We start from the raw sequence: 14,510 nt of genomic DNA, 5'->3' as shown, positions 1-14,510 counted from the left end.
GTGGGCTTTAGCGGCATTTTTAAGAATGCGCCGCTAATGCTTAGGTCTTTAGCAGCGTTTTTGTTGAAGCGCCGCAAAAAAAACCTAAGCTCAACGGCGTCATTTTCTAAACTTTTAGGGCTTTAGCGGCGTTTTTAAAAAAGCGCCGCAAAAACCTTTTATCTGTTATTTACTATTTAATTTGTTTATTTATATTAATTAAAATTCAATTTATTTTTAATTTAATATTTGTTAAAAATGGAAAAATTAAAATAGTGAGTTCCTCATCAACGGATTCAGATTTCATTCAATAGGTTACTATTTAATTTGTTATTTACTATTTAGTTTTTTTATTTATATTAATTTGTTTACTTTCCATTCAATAGGTTTGGAGTGGGAGGAACGTAAACGAAGAAGTTAAATGGCTCTCCCAAGGTCCAAATTGAGTGGTTAAAAGATATAGTGTGTTCCTCATCAACGGATTCAGATTTCATACAAAATATCGCGAGAGGTTGAGGAGAACGCAAAATTGTGGAATAGTTGTTAATTCCTCAATTACAAGTTATGCTAGTGCTAGGGACAATAATCCAGTCGAGGGAAATGTGGAATATTTCGGACTTCTTACTGACATAATTAAGTTGGATTACTACGGCAAATGGAAAGTTGTCTTATTTCGAGGTGATTGGGCCGATGTTAATACTGCTCGTGGAATTAAGCAAGATCAATTTGGTTTTACAATGGTGAACTTCGCTCGATTGATTCACACAGGACAACAACTGATAGATGAGCCGTATGTATTCTCATCTCAAGTCAAACAAGTTTTTTACTTAAAAGATCCAACTGATGAGGGTTGGTACGTTGTACTCCGTAACATCCCTAGAGATTTGTTTGACATGGGCAGTGGAAGTAGAGATAACATCAACGACAGATCAGAAACTTTGCCCTTTCCAGAACAAAACTTAAACGATAATATCCCTAGTACTAGTACACAATTTCAATGGGTTCGTCAAGATACGGATGAAGATATTTACGAATAATGATGTAGTAAGATTTTACGATTGTTTAATTATATGTAATATCATAATTTAAATCTTGGTCTTATTATATATTTCAACTATTTTATATGTGCCGTTATTGTTGTAATTAGTTATTAAGTTTTCAACTATTTTATGTGTATTGTAGATAAAATGCCTAGAAGAAAAATTCCAAGGGGAAGCATTGTTCAAAATGATCCAAACTTGATAGAAACAAGTAGTACTGAACAACAGACAATAATTGGATCTTCGAATGTTCCGATTACACCTGAGGATCCTACAGAAGTTCAAAGTAATTTTACATTTAATTTACATGCGTGTTGACTTATAATTGATTTATTTTTCAAATTCTTATATTATAATATACCATTTGCAGCTGAAAATGGTGGGACGCGCAGAGGTCGAGGACGTACGCTACTTAGAGATTTATACGAGTTAGATCCAGTCGAGCGTGTCAATGTATGCAGAAACAGTTTTGGTCAGCCTGTTGGATTAGAAGCTCGACTTTTAGCAGGATACATGGGCATTTTAGCACGAAATGCGAATATGTTACCTATCAACTACGAGTCATGGCATCAAATGCCCGATGGCAACAAAAACCAAGCCCTCGATAATATTAAGGTAACAAAATGTTAATGTCATCTGTAATGCTTGGGAAATAGTTTCATTTATATTTACTTTATTCAATTGTGTTTTTTGTAGGCGAGGTTTGCTTTAGAAGTCTCGGATGCTTATGTAAAGAAGGCATTGAGAAAAAGATGGAGAGACCATAAAAGTACTTTGAAGAAATATTATTATAAGACAAAAACAACCCTTGATGAGAAATTGCAAAATGTCCCGCCGGGTATGCTGAGGTACCAATGGGAAGATGTGGTTAGATTTTGGCATTCGAAGAAAGACGAGGTATGGCGTACTTCCAAACTATTATAATTATTTTGGTTTATAGTATTTACTATTTATGTACTAAAAATTTCATAACGTAGGATCGTGAACGAGTTGGAAAAAGCAGCAAGCAGAAACAAAAATTCACTCACACAGCAAGGTCGAGAAGTTTTGCATGTGTAGCTAAGGCGGAGCTATTTTTAATTTTTTAATATTGTCAAATATGTATAACTTTCCATTAAATAAATTTTTTACTACTATATTGTAGAAACTGTCGTCCGGTCAAAAAGTTGGACGCCTTCAACTTTTTGAAATTACACATGGAAGAAAGATGGATTTGCTATGAATCCTGAAACTGGTGAAATTATGGTACGTTTACTTAATACGATTTGACTTGTTTTAGTTATTTATAGTGTTTATTTTCTAATGGTTTAATTCATTGCTTGTAATGCGACTATTGTTATGTTGCATTTGTTTTTTTAATATATATTGCGTTCCTAAGTATGTGATTTATTTATTAGGAAAAACTAAAGGATAAAAAGGCTGAGTACGAAGCGATTGCTTCTAGTGATAGTTCTGTTCATTCTGAAGACATTAATAACCGGATTATTATTGAAGTTTTGGGTCCTGAAAGGTATGGTCGAGTTCGATTTCAAGGATTTTTGTTAGCCCAACCCAATATTTTAGATCCAGCTCGCAGCAATACACGGCTTCGGGGAGTCAGGCTCAAGCTGAAGTTCAAAGGTTAAAAGATCAGATGGCTCAGATGCAAGCGACCACAGTTGAGGTTCAAAGGAAATATGAAGAACTCCAACTACAATTAGAGCAGAGGCTGCAGCGAGAGAAGCAGAGGCTCAAAAGAAATATGAAGAACTCCAGCTACAACTTAAAGCAGATGCGGCATCGAGAGAAGCAGAGCAGAGCAGAAAGTACGACGAACTCCAATAGCAGCTTCAGAGTATGATGAATATGTTTCAGCGGTCGCAACTTCTGCCGTCATAGTGTATTGCATAAATATTTTTATCATTTTAACTTTTAAAATTTTTGTAAAAATAATATGAATTCACTTTTATTTATTGATATTAATATTATTTTATTCGTTTAATTTGAAATATTATATAAATTTATTGCTTTTGGCTGGTTTAGATCTGGTTGCTTTTGATTTGTTGCTACAGGAGGGCTGAAAAAATGAAAAATTTTATTTTACAAAAATCCCAAATTAGTGGCGTTTTTCACAAAAGCGCCGCTAAAAGTCATATTCTATAGCGGCGTTTGTGAAGAAAGCGCCGCTAAAGATCATGTTCTTTCGCGGCGTTTTTCTTAAAGCGTCGCTAAAGAACATGATCTTTAGCTGCTTTTTTTTCTAAGCGCCGCTAAAGAACATGACCTTTAGTGGCGTTTATTTTTGTAAACGCTACAAACATTAGAGACGCTGTCGTTAGCGGCATTTTTTGCGGCGCTTGAGGAAGCGCCGCAAAGACCTTTTGTGGCGCTAAAAAGCGCCGCTAAAGGCCTAAAAAAGCGACGCTAAAAACCTGTTTTGGTGTAGTGTAATTTGGTGCCACAAGTTAATCGGGGGCACCAACTCGATTAGGAAATTACAAAAACGACCTTTCATTTTTAAAACAAGGTATACTGTTCAAAGGTACTTTAGTCTTTTAATTAAAAAACAATATAAATATGCATATGGTAATATTTGAATCCATGCTAACTACATTAGAAAAACTCTAAATTCACCATTCAACCAAAATATTTATTTTAATTTACTTCTCTATATTATTAATAAAACCTCTAGTTGAGTTGGTGTGACCTTCAATCGGGTCACCAACTCAGTTATGAAGTTATGGGGATGTTCTTCCGTTATTAAAATAAGTAATATTATTTGAGAGTATTTTAATTTTTCGCTTAAAAAAACAAAAAATGTGTATACAATGACCAATTGAATTAATAAAACATTTAATTTACCACTAAACTAAAACTTTATTTTAATATTTTTATACATTTTAATTTTATTATGCACATTTTATTACATCTACTAGTTGTATATCTATAATATTAATAAAACTCCTTACTGAGTTAATGTCACCCTCAACCGGGTCACCAACTCAATTGAAAAATTACAGGAATGTCATTTTGTAATTAAAATAAGTAATATTGTTTGAGGTTATTTTAGTCTTTTCACTTTAGTATATATATGCATATGGTGGGTTTTGAACCCACATCAATTGCATTAACAAAGCTTTATTTTTGACATTTTTAAACATTTTAATTTTATTATGCACAATTTATTACCTTCAACGATTATATATATTAATAATATATTTGATTGAGTTGTGTCACAAGTTAACTCGACACCGACTCAAGATTAATGACAACACCATGATAAACAATTTAATCTAATTTTTTTCGTTTTAATAACATAAATATTTCATTTACTATTATTAATTCGTTTCAAACCATACATTTCATTAATTATCGTATGTTATTTTTAAACAAACACTTGTGTTTTAAGTTTGTGGTTTCCACACACATACACGTGAAAGAATTTCTAGTATATTTTAATTTTGTTATGCACATTTTATTACTTCCATCAATTGTATATCTATACTATTTATTTCAGCCTTTCATTGAGTTGGTGTCATCCCACAATCGAGTCCCAACTTAGTTACAGAACTATCAAAAAACCATTTAATTTGCAAAGTAAAATATGATTATGGGTATTTTTGTTTTTTTAATATCGTATATATTTGATATGTTATTATTAATTAGTTTTAAAATCATACTTCTTTTTTATCATTTATTGTATTTTATTTTTAAGCATACATATGTATTTTAAATACATGATTTCTACACAGATACTTGTGTGATAAAATTTTTAGTTTATATAAACTTTTTAGGAATATATATATTTTTATTTTTTCGAAATAAACTACCTATTTTCATTTTATGACAGTTAAAAGGAAGTTTTCTTAAATACCACTTCAAACCAAATCATCTACTTGCTCTTCAGAGACAATTAAAAATGAGTAAAATTCGATTCGATTCGAAAAATAGAAAAAAGTTCAAATTTCGAATTATTCAAATTAAATTAATCAAGTTAATCAAATCAACTTGAATTTTTTTTTTAAATTTCGAGTTAAAATCAAGTTAAATTTTCAAATTTAAATAATTCTAATAATTCGAATACCAAACCCTTTTACTTCCCTCCCCTTCAACTTCCCCTATCAAACCCTTTTTCTTTTTCCCTAAAAAATTGTACTTCCCCCAAACCCCAAAAAAAAATTTTCTTTTAGTTTCCCCCATAACTTTTACTTCCCCAAACCCCAAAAACTATTTTCTTTTTATTTTCCCCAAAACTTTTACTTTCTTTCAATTCCCAAAAACTTTTTTTTTGAATTTGTGTTTAATATTTACATTATTGAATTAAATTTCACATTTTGTATTATTTATATTATTGAATTGTTTAATCATATTGAATCTTTATCATTTTCTGTTAAAATTAAATTATTGATGATATCATCAAATATTTGTATTAAAATTTTAGGTTGGTATCAATTTCACATTTTATCTTTAGGATAACTTTTATTAAAAAAATCACATTTTTACAGTTAATATATTTTTTGAAACAACTAAGCAAATAAAGAAACTAAATTGTATATAAAAAGATTAATAAATAAATTATGAGAGAATCAAAGTTAATAACAAATTTGATTACGGTGAACAAACTTGATTATAGTGGTGACAGTGACTACAAGGATCCAAAGTCATCTTTTTAAGTTAGCTCGAACAAATATATCTGATTTGATTCGATTTGAATTCCATCTCACTCGACTCGATTCAAGAAAATTTCAAATCGAGTTATGATGATAAAATAGGATTCATCAACTCGATTAACTCAAAAAATTTTCATTGGATTCGATCGAACGCTTATCCCTCAAAACAACAAAAGAGATAATTTATTTAGACTTGTCTGCCTTAATTATTATTTCCATTTTTCAAAAAAAGAGCAAAAAAAGGAGAGGACCCCCACCAAAATTTTAAGACATCATTTTGATGATTTCTAAGCCATAGGCCTCTCTATAAATTAGTTTGTTTACCATCAGCAACACCATCGCACAAGTTCAACTAATTATTAGGCAAAGATAAAAACAAGTGTTATCTTCAACTTCCATTAATCCTCCAATGAAGCCGCTATTAACCGACCTTGTATCAACTGTGAATTCCATTCCTCAAAATTTCATTCGACCTGAGTCAGATCGTCCAAACCTCGATGAGGTTACCTTTGATCATTCCATCCCTCTCGTTGATCTCCAGCACCTTGATGATGGCCCCAACCGCTCTACCGTTGTCAAAGCCATTGGCGATGCCTGCCGAAATTGTGGTTTCTTTCAGGTATGAATGGATATATATACATATATATATATGATAACTCAGTTTCTGTCTGCACTCCCAATTTACTTTTCTGTAAAGAAAAAGGGTTGAGCAGTAACGTTAATTTGTGTGAAGGTTAAAAACCATGGCGTTTCGAAAGAGGTGATCGGTAAGATGTTGCATGTCTCGAAACAATTCTTCCATTTACCGGAGAGTGAGCGATTGAAGAATTACTCTGATGACCCTATGAAGACCACGAGACTTTCTACGAGTTTTAATGTGAGAACTGAGAATGTATCAAGCTGGAGGGATTACTTGAGACTCCATTGCTACCCTTTGGAAGACTATGTTCATGAATGGCCAACCAACCCTCCATCTTTCAGGTTTCACAATATGTTTATTAATTAATTATTACCTAGATCTTCAAGGGTTTTAATTTATATGTCGTTTTCAATTATTTCACAGAGAAGATACTTCTGAGTACTGCAAGAACACCAGAAGGCTGGCAGTGAGACTGCTTGAAGCAATATCAGAAAGCTTAGATCTAGAAAGGGATTACATCAATTCAGCACTTGGAAAGCATGCACAGCACATGGCTATCAACTACTACCCACCGTGTCCCGAGCCAGGGCTCACCTATGGGTTGCCTGGTCATGCAGATCCTAATGCTATTACCATTCTCCTTCAAGATGAGGTGCCTGGTCTGCAAGTGCTCAAAGATGGAAAGTGGATTACTGTCAACCCCATTCCCTACACCTTCATTGTCAATATCGGTGATCAGATACAGGTTAGAGGATTACTACATATATGGGAAGTCTTAAAATTTGCCACTGCACCACTAATTAATTACCAGTTTCTTTTTATGCTTAATTGGTCATCATTATTACCAAACCTAGTACAATATAGTCATAAAGCTTAGTCAATTATACATGTTAAATGGAGAGTTTAAAAGAATGGAATTTTCTCTGGAACAATCATATGCATTTTAATATAATATTAATCCTAAATTATTGCTCAAAATTTAAATTGATTTCTAAATTTGAAAAATGTTATAATTAAGTTTTTAAAATATCAATACTATATTAATTAATTCTTTCTGTCATCTTAACCGATGATTTAAGCATTAAATGTCACTTTAGATTTGACATGGAACATATTTAAAATATGCGGATCAAATTGTAAACTTGTGTGTATACTATAACATGGACATCTTAGATCTAATATTTATTTTTGAAAAAATTACAATATCATTAAATTTAGGAGGATTTTATTTTTAACATATCATATTCAAACTATCTACGAAGTAGATACACAAATATTTATAATAATATTCATGTGTTTTAGATGTTTTCCACCTCAAATTTGAACTGACATTGGCTAGCCGAAGAAAGATCCTAATTGATATAATATTATTACTTTAAATAACGTTTACAAAAACTTTGACCTTTTTAAATTCACTTGAAGACCCATGTAGCTTTTGTAATCACTTTTCCACCATTTTTTATTGTAAAAGTCAAATACTTGGGTAGTTGGTTTTTCAACTTGATAATCTAGAATTTTAGATGGCTATATATAAATTATGAAATTCGACAAGGTCGGCCCCAGTTGTTCCAAGTGGTTGTATAAACTAATTATATATGTAAATTAAATACCAGGTAGTGAGCAATGATAGTTACAAGAGCGTGCTTCATCGGGCAGTGGTGAATTGCAAGGAAGAGAGGATCTCCGTTCCAACGTTCTATTGCCCATCACCCGACGCCGTGATGGGACCAGCTCCGAAACTGATCGACCCCCTCCATCATCCTCCCTTATACAGGAACTTTTCATACGGTGAATACTACCACAGCTTCTGGAAACGGGGTCTCAATTCTGAAACATGTTTAGACATGTTTAAAATTTAAGAACACCCATTCCTTCGTCTTTATGTCTTTTAAGTACCATTATATGCGTTACCAGAAATAAAGATTTAATTCATAGTACTCCTATAGATTTAGTATTCCTACCAAATATGTAACCTTGGATCCAATGTCTAAAGTGCTATTCAGAAATTTTAATCCATTGTGTGACTCATGCATTTCGTCCAAAGGTAGATAAGCCATCTGACATAATCTTTGCTTGAATTTATGTTTTGGGGGTATATGAATAATTGTATCTTAAGTTACTGAAATTATATCAAAATTCATATGAAGAGGATATTAAAATCATTTCAAAAGTTTACAAAGTTATATCAAGAAGGTGAGGGAGTAATCGAGATTACTTTTATTCTACACATAGGGGAAAATATAAAAATATATAAGCCCACCACAAGACCACATCACATCGGTTTACTTTTGTTAGAACTTTGTACTGACAAACTGAAGCAAGTGCTGCAAGTATTGGGCCTCAGGTATATTCTCGCCTTCGCCTCATCTCAGCACCATCCTTTATTAACCACTGCCTAGTTTCCCTCTAGCTGGTTCCAAGTATTTCTTTGTATGTGTCTTTTATTTTGCTTATCAGAGCGGCCCTAAATTTTTAAGTAGGATGAGAGAAAGTTCATCACTAAAATGGGATTTCTTTTACAATTACATGTAAATATGTAATGCGATGAATTGGAACCAAGAGATTAAGTTGACCTTACCTGTCTGGCTTGAAAATAAGGTTTTTGTATGCAAACCACTGCAATAAGAGAACACAAAATGCCTAAGAAAATGGGAATTTCTGAATGTAAAAGCTTTGATAATTGAGTTCAGCATACCCCAGTGTAGCCAATACCCACGACCTCGAGAAATGTGGAAATCACAGGAAGTTTATCAATTGCCTGTAACAGAGGACATCCATTTCACTAATTTAATTGTTGGTGTTTCAACTTTTTCTAGTATAATGTTTAAGGCTCAAGACAATCTGCATATTTTGAATCTCACCGAGACCATTCCAGCAGTACCCCAGACCAAAACAAGACCTGCTACAGCAAGTGAACTCACTGCGTACTTGTCCTCAACTTTATCCCACTGAAAACCAACCACATGCATGTGTTGTAAGAAGGTACATAAACAGGGAAATGAACAATACGTGAGGCGAAATTCTTACTGTTTCTTGTATTTTGTTGATAAACTCTGTCAGCTCAGTTGGGGTAACTTCGGTTGGAGCTTCACGCGTGGCCAAAGTCTCACCAGTGGCCATAGCCATCACATTTCGAGCAATCTTGCGACCTGCAAAAAGTGGAAAGACCATTTGGTATACCAGTTGATGCATGTCAAGTGTGTGATATAGTTAGTCTATGAACTTACAGTAGGCAGTGGTCTTCCAGGGACGACTCTGGGACTGAACGGGTGGGGGAGGAAGAGTAGGAAGAGTGACACATTGTGGGGATGCAGCAGTTGGTTGACGAGGAGCTTTGGCATCCACGAGGGTGGATGAGGGTGAGATTGATAGTGAATTGGAGGAAGCTGAAGCCATGGCAACTCAACCTCTTACCAGGATGTAAACACTCTAGTTCTGATCTGAGAGAGACTCTAAGGCCAATGAAATGGGAAAATGATGCAATTTGGGTGGTTCGTTTAAATTTATTTATTTTTTTCTGGTTTTAGTTGTAAGAAAAAAAATGAGATAATTCTGAAATGAGGATGTGGAGATGGTTTGTGTTGCGCGTTTGCACCCACACAACCACTCATTCAGTTGATCTAGATAGTGCTGACATGGCAGTTGGATAGGCAATTTATGGTGTTTGATTCCAATTCAGCCCTCTACTGTGCTAAAACCATTGGTTGGGTTATCTTTCAAAACAACCAAAGCTTCCATTTCCAAACCCAAAATATCTTTCCTTTAACTCGACGGTATAACTCTTAATTTTACATTTACTTTTGCTACCATAAAATTTCTTCATCCTTCCATTTTTGCTAAACTTAACTGGATAGTTTCGCTCAATAAATTTTGAAATTCAGGAATTTAATTATTTTACATTTTAGATTTTGAATTTTAGGTATAATTGTTAACATGGTTAATTTTTTTAATTTGTTGGTGTAATATTTTGAAATAAAAAATATCTACTTGAATTTTAACTTGAATTTAAAAAAAAAATATTAACAGTGTTAAACAATTTAATTTAAATTTTAAAATTTAATAAAAAGACTAAATTCCTAAAAATAAAATTTAAAAATTAAAATTTAAAATTATGAAAATTTCATCAACCTAGTAATGTATATAAAAGTAGCAAACACGAGGATCGTAGAGATGTTGAACCTCGGCATTTTGTTATTTTCAGGCTTCAGCTGGGACGTGGGGAAATGGGGATGGATGGGAGAGAGGGGATTAAGAGAAAATGGCTAAAAAGAAAGCGAGACTAAAGGAAGAAGATAGCAAATTTGTTTTTCTTTCCCTTATTTTTTTTTGTTTTTTTAATAAATTAATAATTTTATACATGTTTTAACTATTAATTTGTTTAAAACACGATTCTGCTTTCATTTTCATGATAATTCAATTTAGAAGAAATATTTTATTCCATAATTATTTTTAAATTTATTATATACATTAAAAGGGTTAGTAGGGATGTTAATTAATTTAGAATTTGTAGCAAATTTCTTAGATTTTTTTTAAATGCCAAGTTAGTTTGTGCAATCACTTGACATTTTATTTGCATTATTTATCTTTAGAGATTGGTTGGACAAAAAATAAATTTTATATTATTTTGTATTTATCATGTTTAATTATTGGCATAATTACAAAAAAATACCCTCAATATTTATGAGTTTTTGAGTTTTAGCCCTTAACCTTTTTTATTTTTTGATTGTCACCCTTAACGTTACGATTTTTTCATAAATCAACCCAATTTTAACGGTAAACGTGAGTTGACCGTCAATTAAACTATATGTCAACAAAATAACCTATGTGGCATGCTAAATAAACACGATGTCATAGATGACATCATTTGTAAAAAAATTGTTCTGAGTGAAGCAAAACCAATGAATACAAACAGCGAAATAAAAAAACAAAACAAAAATTTTCTTTTACTATCTTCATTCACCATGAAAGCTATGATTGTAATACTACTACTAATACAAACAAAAATAAGAATTTTCTTCTACATAAAATAGATCATCAAGTAAATCGCAAATACCAATGAAAACTAATAGCGAAACTAAAAAAAAAAAGATAATTTAATTAGTACCTTATTAAAGTTCAGTTGAGTACCCCAATGATGAAGAAAATAGTAGCAGTAATCAAGCATCTCCGACGACAACCTGAACTCTTTCAGACCAAATTGGATACGACTCAAATCCGGTGACTCATCTAACTTCTTCTCCAACCTTTCTTCCTCTACGGACTTCTCTAGTTTTTGCTTTTTGGAAACATCTTCGATTTTTTCGTTGTCTTCCTCTCTCCCGCACTTCGATTTGGAGTCACCATTGGTATTGTCTCCGACATGAGGGTTTTGGGCGAAGGAGTCAAGGTTTTCAAGATCCATGTCTTCAATTGCTGGGTTGGCCTCGGCAGGCTCCGGTGACTCCTCTTTCACCACCATTGAGGAAGATAATATTTCAAACCTTAAAATGTTTGGTGGCAGTGGAGGAGTTAATAGAGTTTGCACAGACGTTTTGTTTAGTTTCCCATGGGTAGATATGTGACGAGGAAGATGAATCGAGTCGCGCATGTACTAGCTTGTAACAGCCCAATTTTCAGTGATGTCAGAAACAGTGGTTCGAGACCACCAAATCTGGCAAATAAGCTCGTAAATTTTTATTATTTAATATTTACGAGCCAAATGTAGTTTTTAAAATATATTTGAATTTGTAATTTATTTTTTATAAGGCTTTATTAGGTTAAGTGATTTAGAAAAGAAGTATCAAGATCTCAGTCCTATAAACTGAGCGGTACATATTTTTATAAATATTTACGGGATTTCATTAAGGTAATATTAAATTTTTGTTATAAAATTTTAACGTTTTGGTAGTTAATTAATTAAAAAGAACTAAATTGAAAAAGGTGCAAAACTTGCTAATTAAAGAAATAGTGATTAAATAGCCTAAATAGTAAATAATAGAGGACTAAAAGGGAAATTGGACCCACATGGGATGGATGAGGTGGCATAAGCATAGAAAAATCAAGGAATTTATGTGAAATAAGGGCAAAATTGTAAATTTTACCAAATTTAAGTGAAATAAAAGGGAAATTGAAATTCTAGACATTTCAATCATCATTTTTCAGTTCTAAAACAACCATTGAAGAGGGTTTAAGCTGGTTTTTCAATATTTGCTTCATGTAAGTTTAATTCTTGCTCTTTCCTCGAAATTTTTATGTTTTGGGACTTTTACAATTAGGTCCAACTAACCATTTCATTAGTTTTTGACTTTATTGAAAGTTTTGGAAGATACCATTGATAATTTTATACAATTTTAGTTATTATATGATGAAATTGAGATGTTGATGGATATTTAAAGGTATTTTATTAAAGGATTTTGGATGAAATCATGATTTAGGGATTAAACTGAAAAGTTGTTGAATTCATGAAAAATTCTAAAATTTCATGGAATTCATGGGCTGCTATTGATATATATGAAAATATCTAGGCTTGGGATAAGGATTTAAATTGTATGAATTTCATTTTCCGAGTTTAGGGACGAAATCATCATTAATTAAAAGTATAGGGGCAAAACGATAATTTTGCCTAAGATGTGAATTGGATTGAATTGAATATAAATTGTATTAAATTGATGTTAAATTTAATCGTATAGATCCAGATAGATCAAAAACAGAGTTAGATCGTGGAAAAGAAAAAAAGTATCAGATTAGTAGTTTACAAGTCACGAACAATTGTTGAGGTAAGTTCGTGTAAATTAATTATGTATATTTGTATGCTTTTATTGAGTGTTTAATATGTAAATTGTGTAAATGTCATATGTGTGTATATAATTGATCTCATAATTGAAAATCCCTGATAAATAAATAAGTCCCGTTTGGATAATGAGATTTGATGGATACAGGGTTCTGTGTCCCGAAATGGTAGTGGTCCTTCATATGTTACGGATGTACCATAGCTCAAAAGAGCGTCACGTTACAAGCCCTATCAAGCTTCCCGTTATAGTGTTCTTACGAGCTTCCTGTTAGATGCTATTCGAAGTATCCCGATCTGTTGTGACCCTGCATGTGTTGTGGGCACACCCAGCTCTTATGAGCGTCCCGTTATATGGCTCTCTTCATGAGATTCCTAATTAAAGGCTCATTGTGAGCTTCCCGTTAGTGCTCGCTTGAACTTCCCGTTATATAGCTATCCGGTGCTTCCCGTTAATTGCTCTTCGGAGCTACCCATTAATTGCTCTTTGGATCTACCCGTTATAGGCTCTTTGTGAGTTTCCCGTTATATTGTTCGAATAAGCTTCCCGTTACAAGGCTCAATGAGCTTCCCGTTATAGTGCTTGAGTGAGAGCTTTCTGTTTAAGTGCTCTTCGGAGCTACCTGTTAATTGCTCTTTGGAGCTACCCGTTATAGGCTCTTTGTGAGTTTCCCGTTATATTTTCCTGATAAGCTTCCCGTTACAAGGCTCAATAAGCTTCCTGTTATAATGCTTGAGTGAGAGCTTTCTGTTTAAGTGCTCATAAAAGTAGTCCCGAATATGAATTAACGGATTTATAGTATTGTACACTTCAGGTGTACTACCCAAGTATCCATCGAGATTTCAAATAATTTAACGGGTAAAATTCTAACATGAGAACATGTGAAATCAAAATAAAACTATTATCTGTATATGCATGAAATACTTAGAAACTCGATACCTGATGAACTCATCCTTGTTCTTTTTATTCACATGAAATCCATGACTAACATGTTTGTTGAAGTTATATGTGTTAGGCTAATTGCCAAATTGCTTTGGATGTATTATGCATGTTTATTATATAAGTAAATGAATGATAAATTAATTTCCCGTTATACGAACATACTAAGCATTAAGTGCTTACTCTGTCTTATTTCCTCTGTTTTATAGTACTCGGAGGCTCGTAAAGGTTGGAAGCTGGTCAGAGCTACATCACACTATCCCCCGGACTTTTCGGTATATATATAAATAGCAAACTAATTTTGGTAATAATGACATGTATAGGTTAAATGTTACCATTGATGGCAATCTAATGTTGGTTGAAACTAGCCATTGGAATGACTATTGAATGATATGTTTTGATATGTAAATAGTCTTAATATGCTTGATGAGTATGTTTAAATGGGTGAATGAGGAAAATTATATAAGTATATTGGATGTTAGTTTATGACAGTGTA

General features: G+C 32.6%; 2 protein-coding genes across 2 annotated transcripts; one reads left to right on the top strand and one right to left on the bottom strand.

Moving 5' to 3' along the window:
- The first annotated feature begins 5,988 nt into the window (after positions 1–5,988).
- On the top strand, positions 5,989–8,336 carry LOC107912277 (protein DMR6-LIKE OXYGENASE 2). Its single transcript, XM_016840371.2, has 4 exons — positions 5,989–6,287; positions 6,402–6,649; positions 6,732–7,053; positions 7,922–8,336. Exons 1-4 carry the CDS (start codon positions 6,078–6,080, stop codon positions 8,165–8,167), a joined length of 1,026 nt encoding a protein of 341 aa, XP_016695860.1. The 5' UTR covers positions 5,989–6,077; the 3' UTR covers positions 8,168–8,336.
- A 108-nt stretch (positions 8,337–8,444) lies between these two features.
- Positions 8,445–10,044, bottom strand: LOC107912278 (protein CURVATURE THYLAKOID 1B, chloroplastic). The gene is made up of 6 exons (XM_016840372.2): positions 9,536–10,044; positions 9,336–9,457; positions 9,170–9,256; positions 9,004–9,066; positions 8,887–8,924; positions 8,445–8,772 (listed from the first exon to the last, which is right to left on the bottom strand). The coding sequence occupies exons 1-6, from the start codon at positions 9,702–9,704 to the stop codon at positions 8,715–8,717; spliced, it is 537 nt and encodes a 178-aa protein (XP_016695861.1). The 5' UTR covers positions 9,705–10,044; the 3' UTR covers positions 8,445–8,714.
- Positions 10,045–14,510: the final 4,466 nt, after the last annotated feature.

The sequence above is a fragment of the Gossypium hirsutum genome, chromosome D11, assembly GCF_007990345.1.
Source record: "Gossypium hirsutum isolate 1008001.06 chromosome D11, Gossypium_hirsutum_v2.1, whole genome shotgun sequence".
NCBI lineage: Eukaryota > Viridiplantae > Streptophyta > Magnoliopsida > Malvales > Malvaceae > Gossypium > Gossypium hirsutum.
This window is presented reverse-complemented; position numbering and strand designations above follow the sequence as displayed.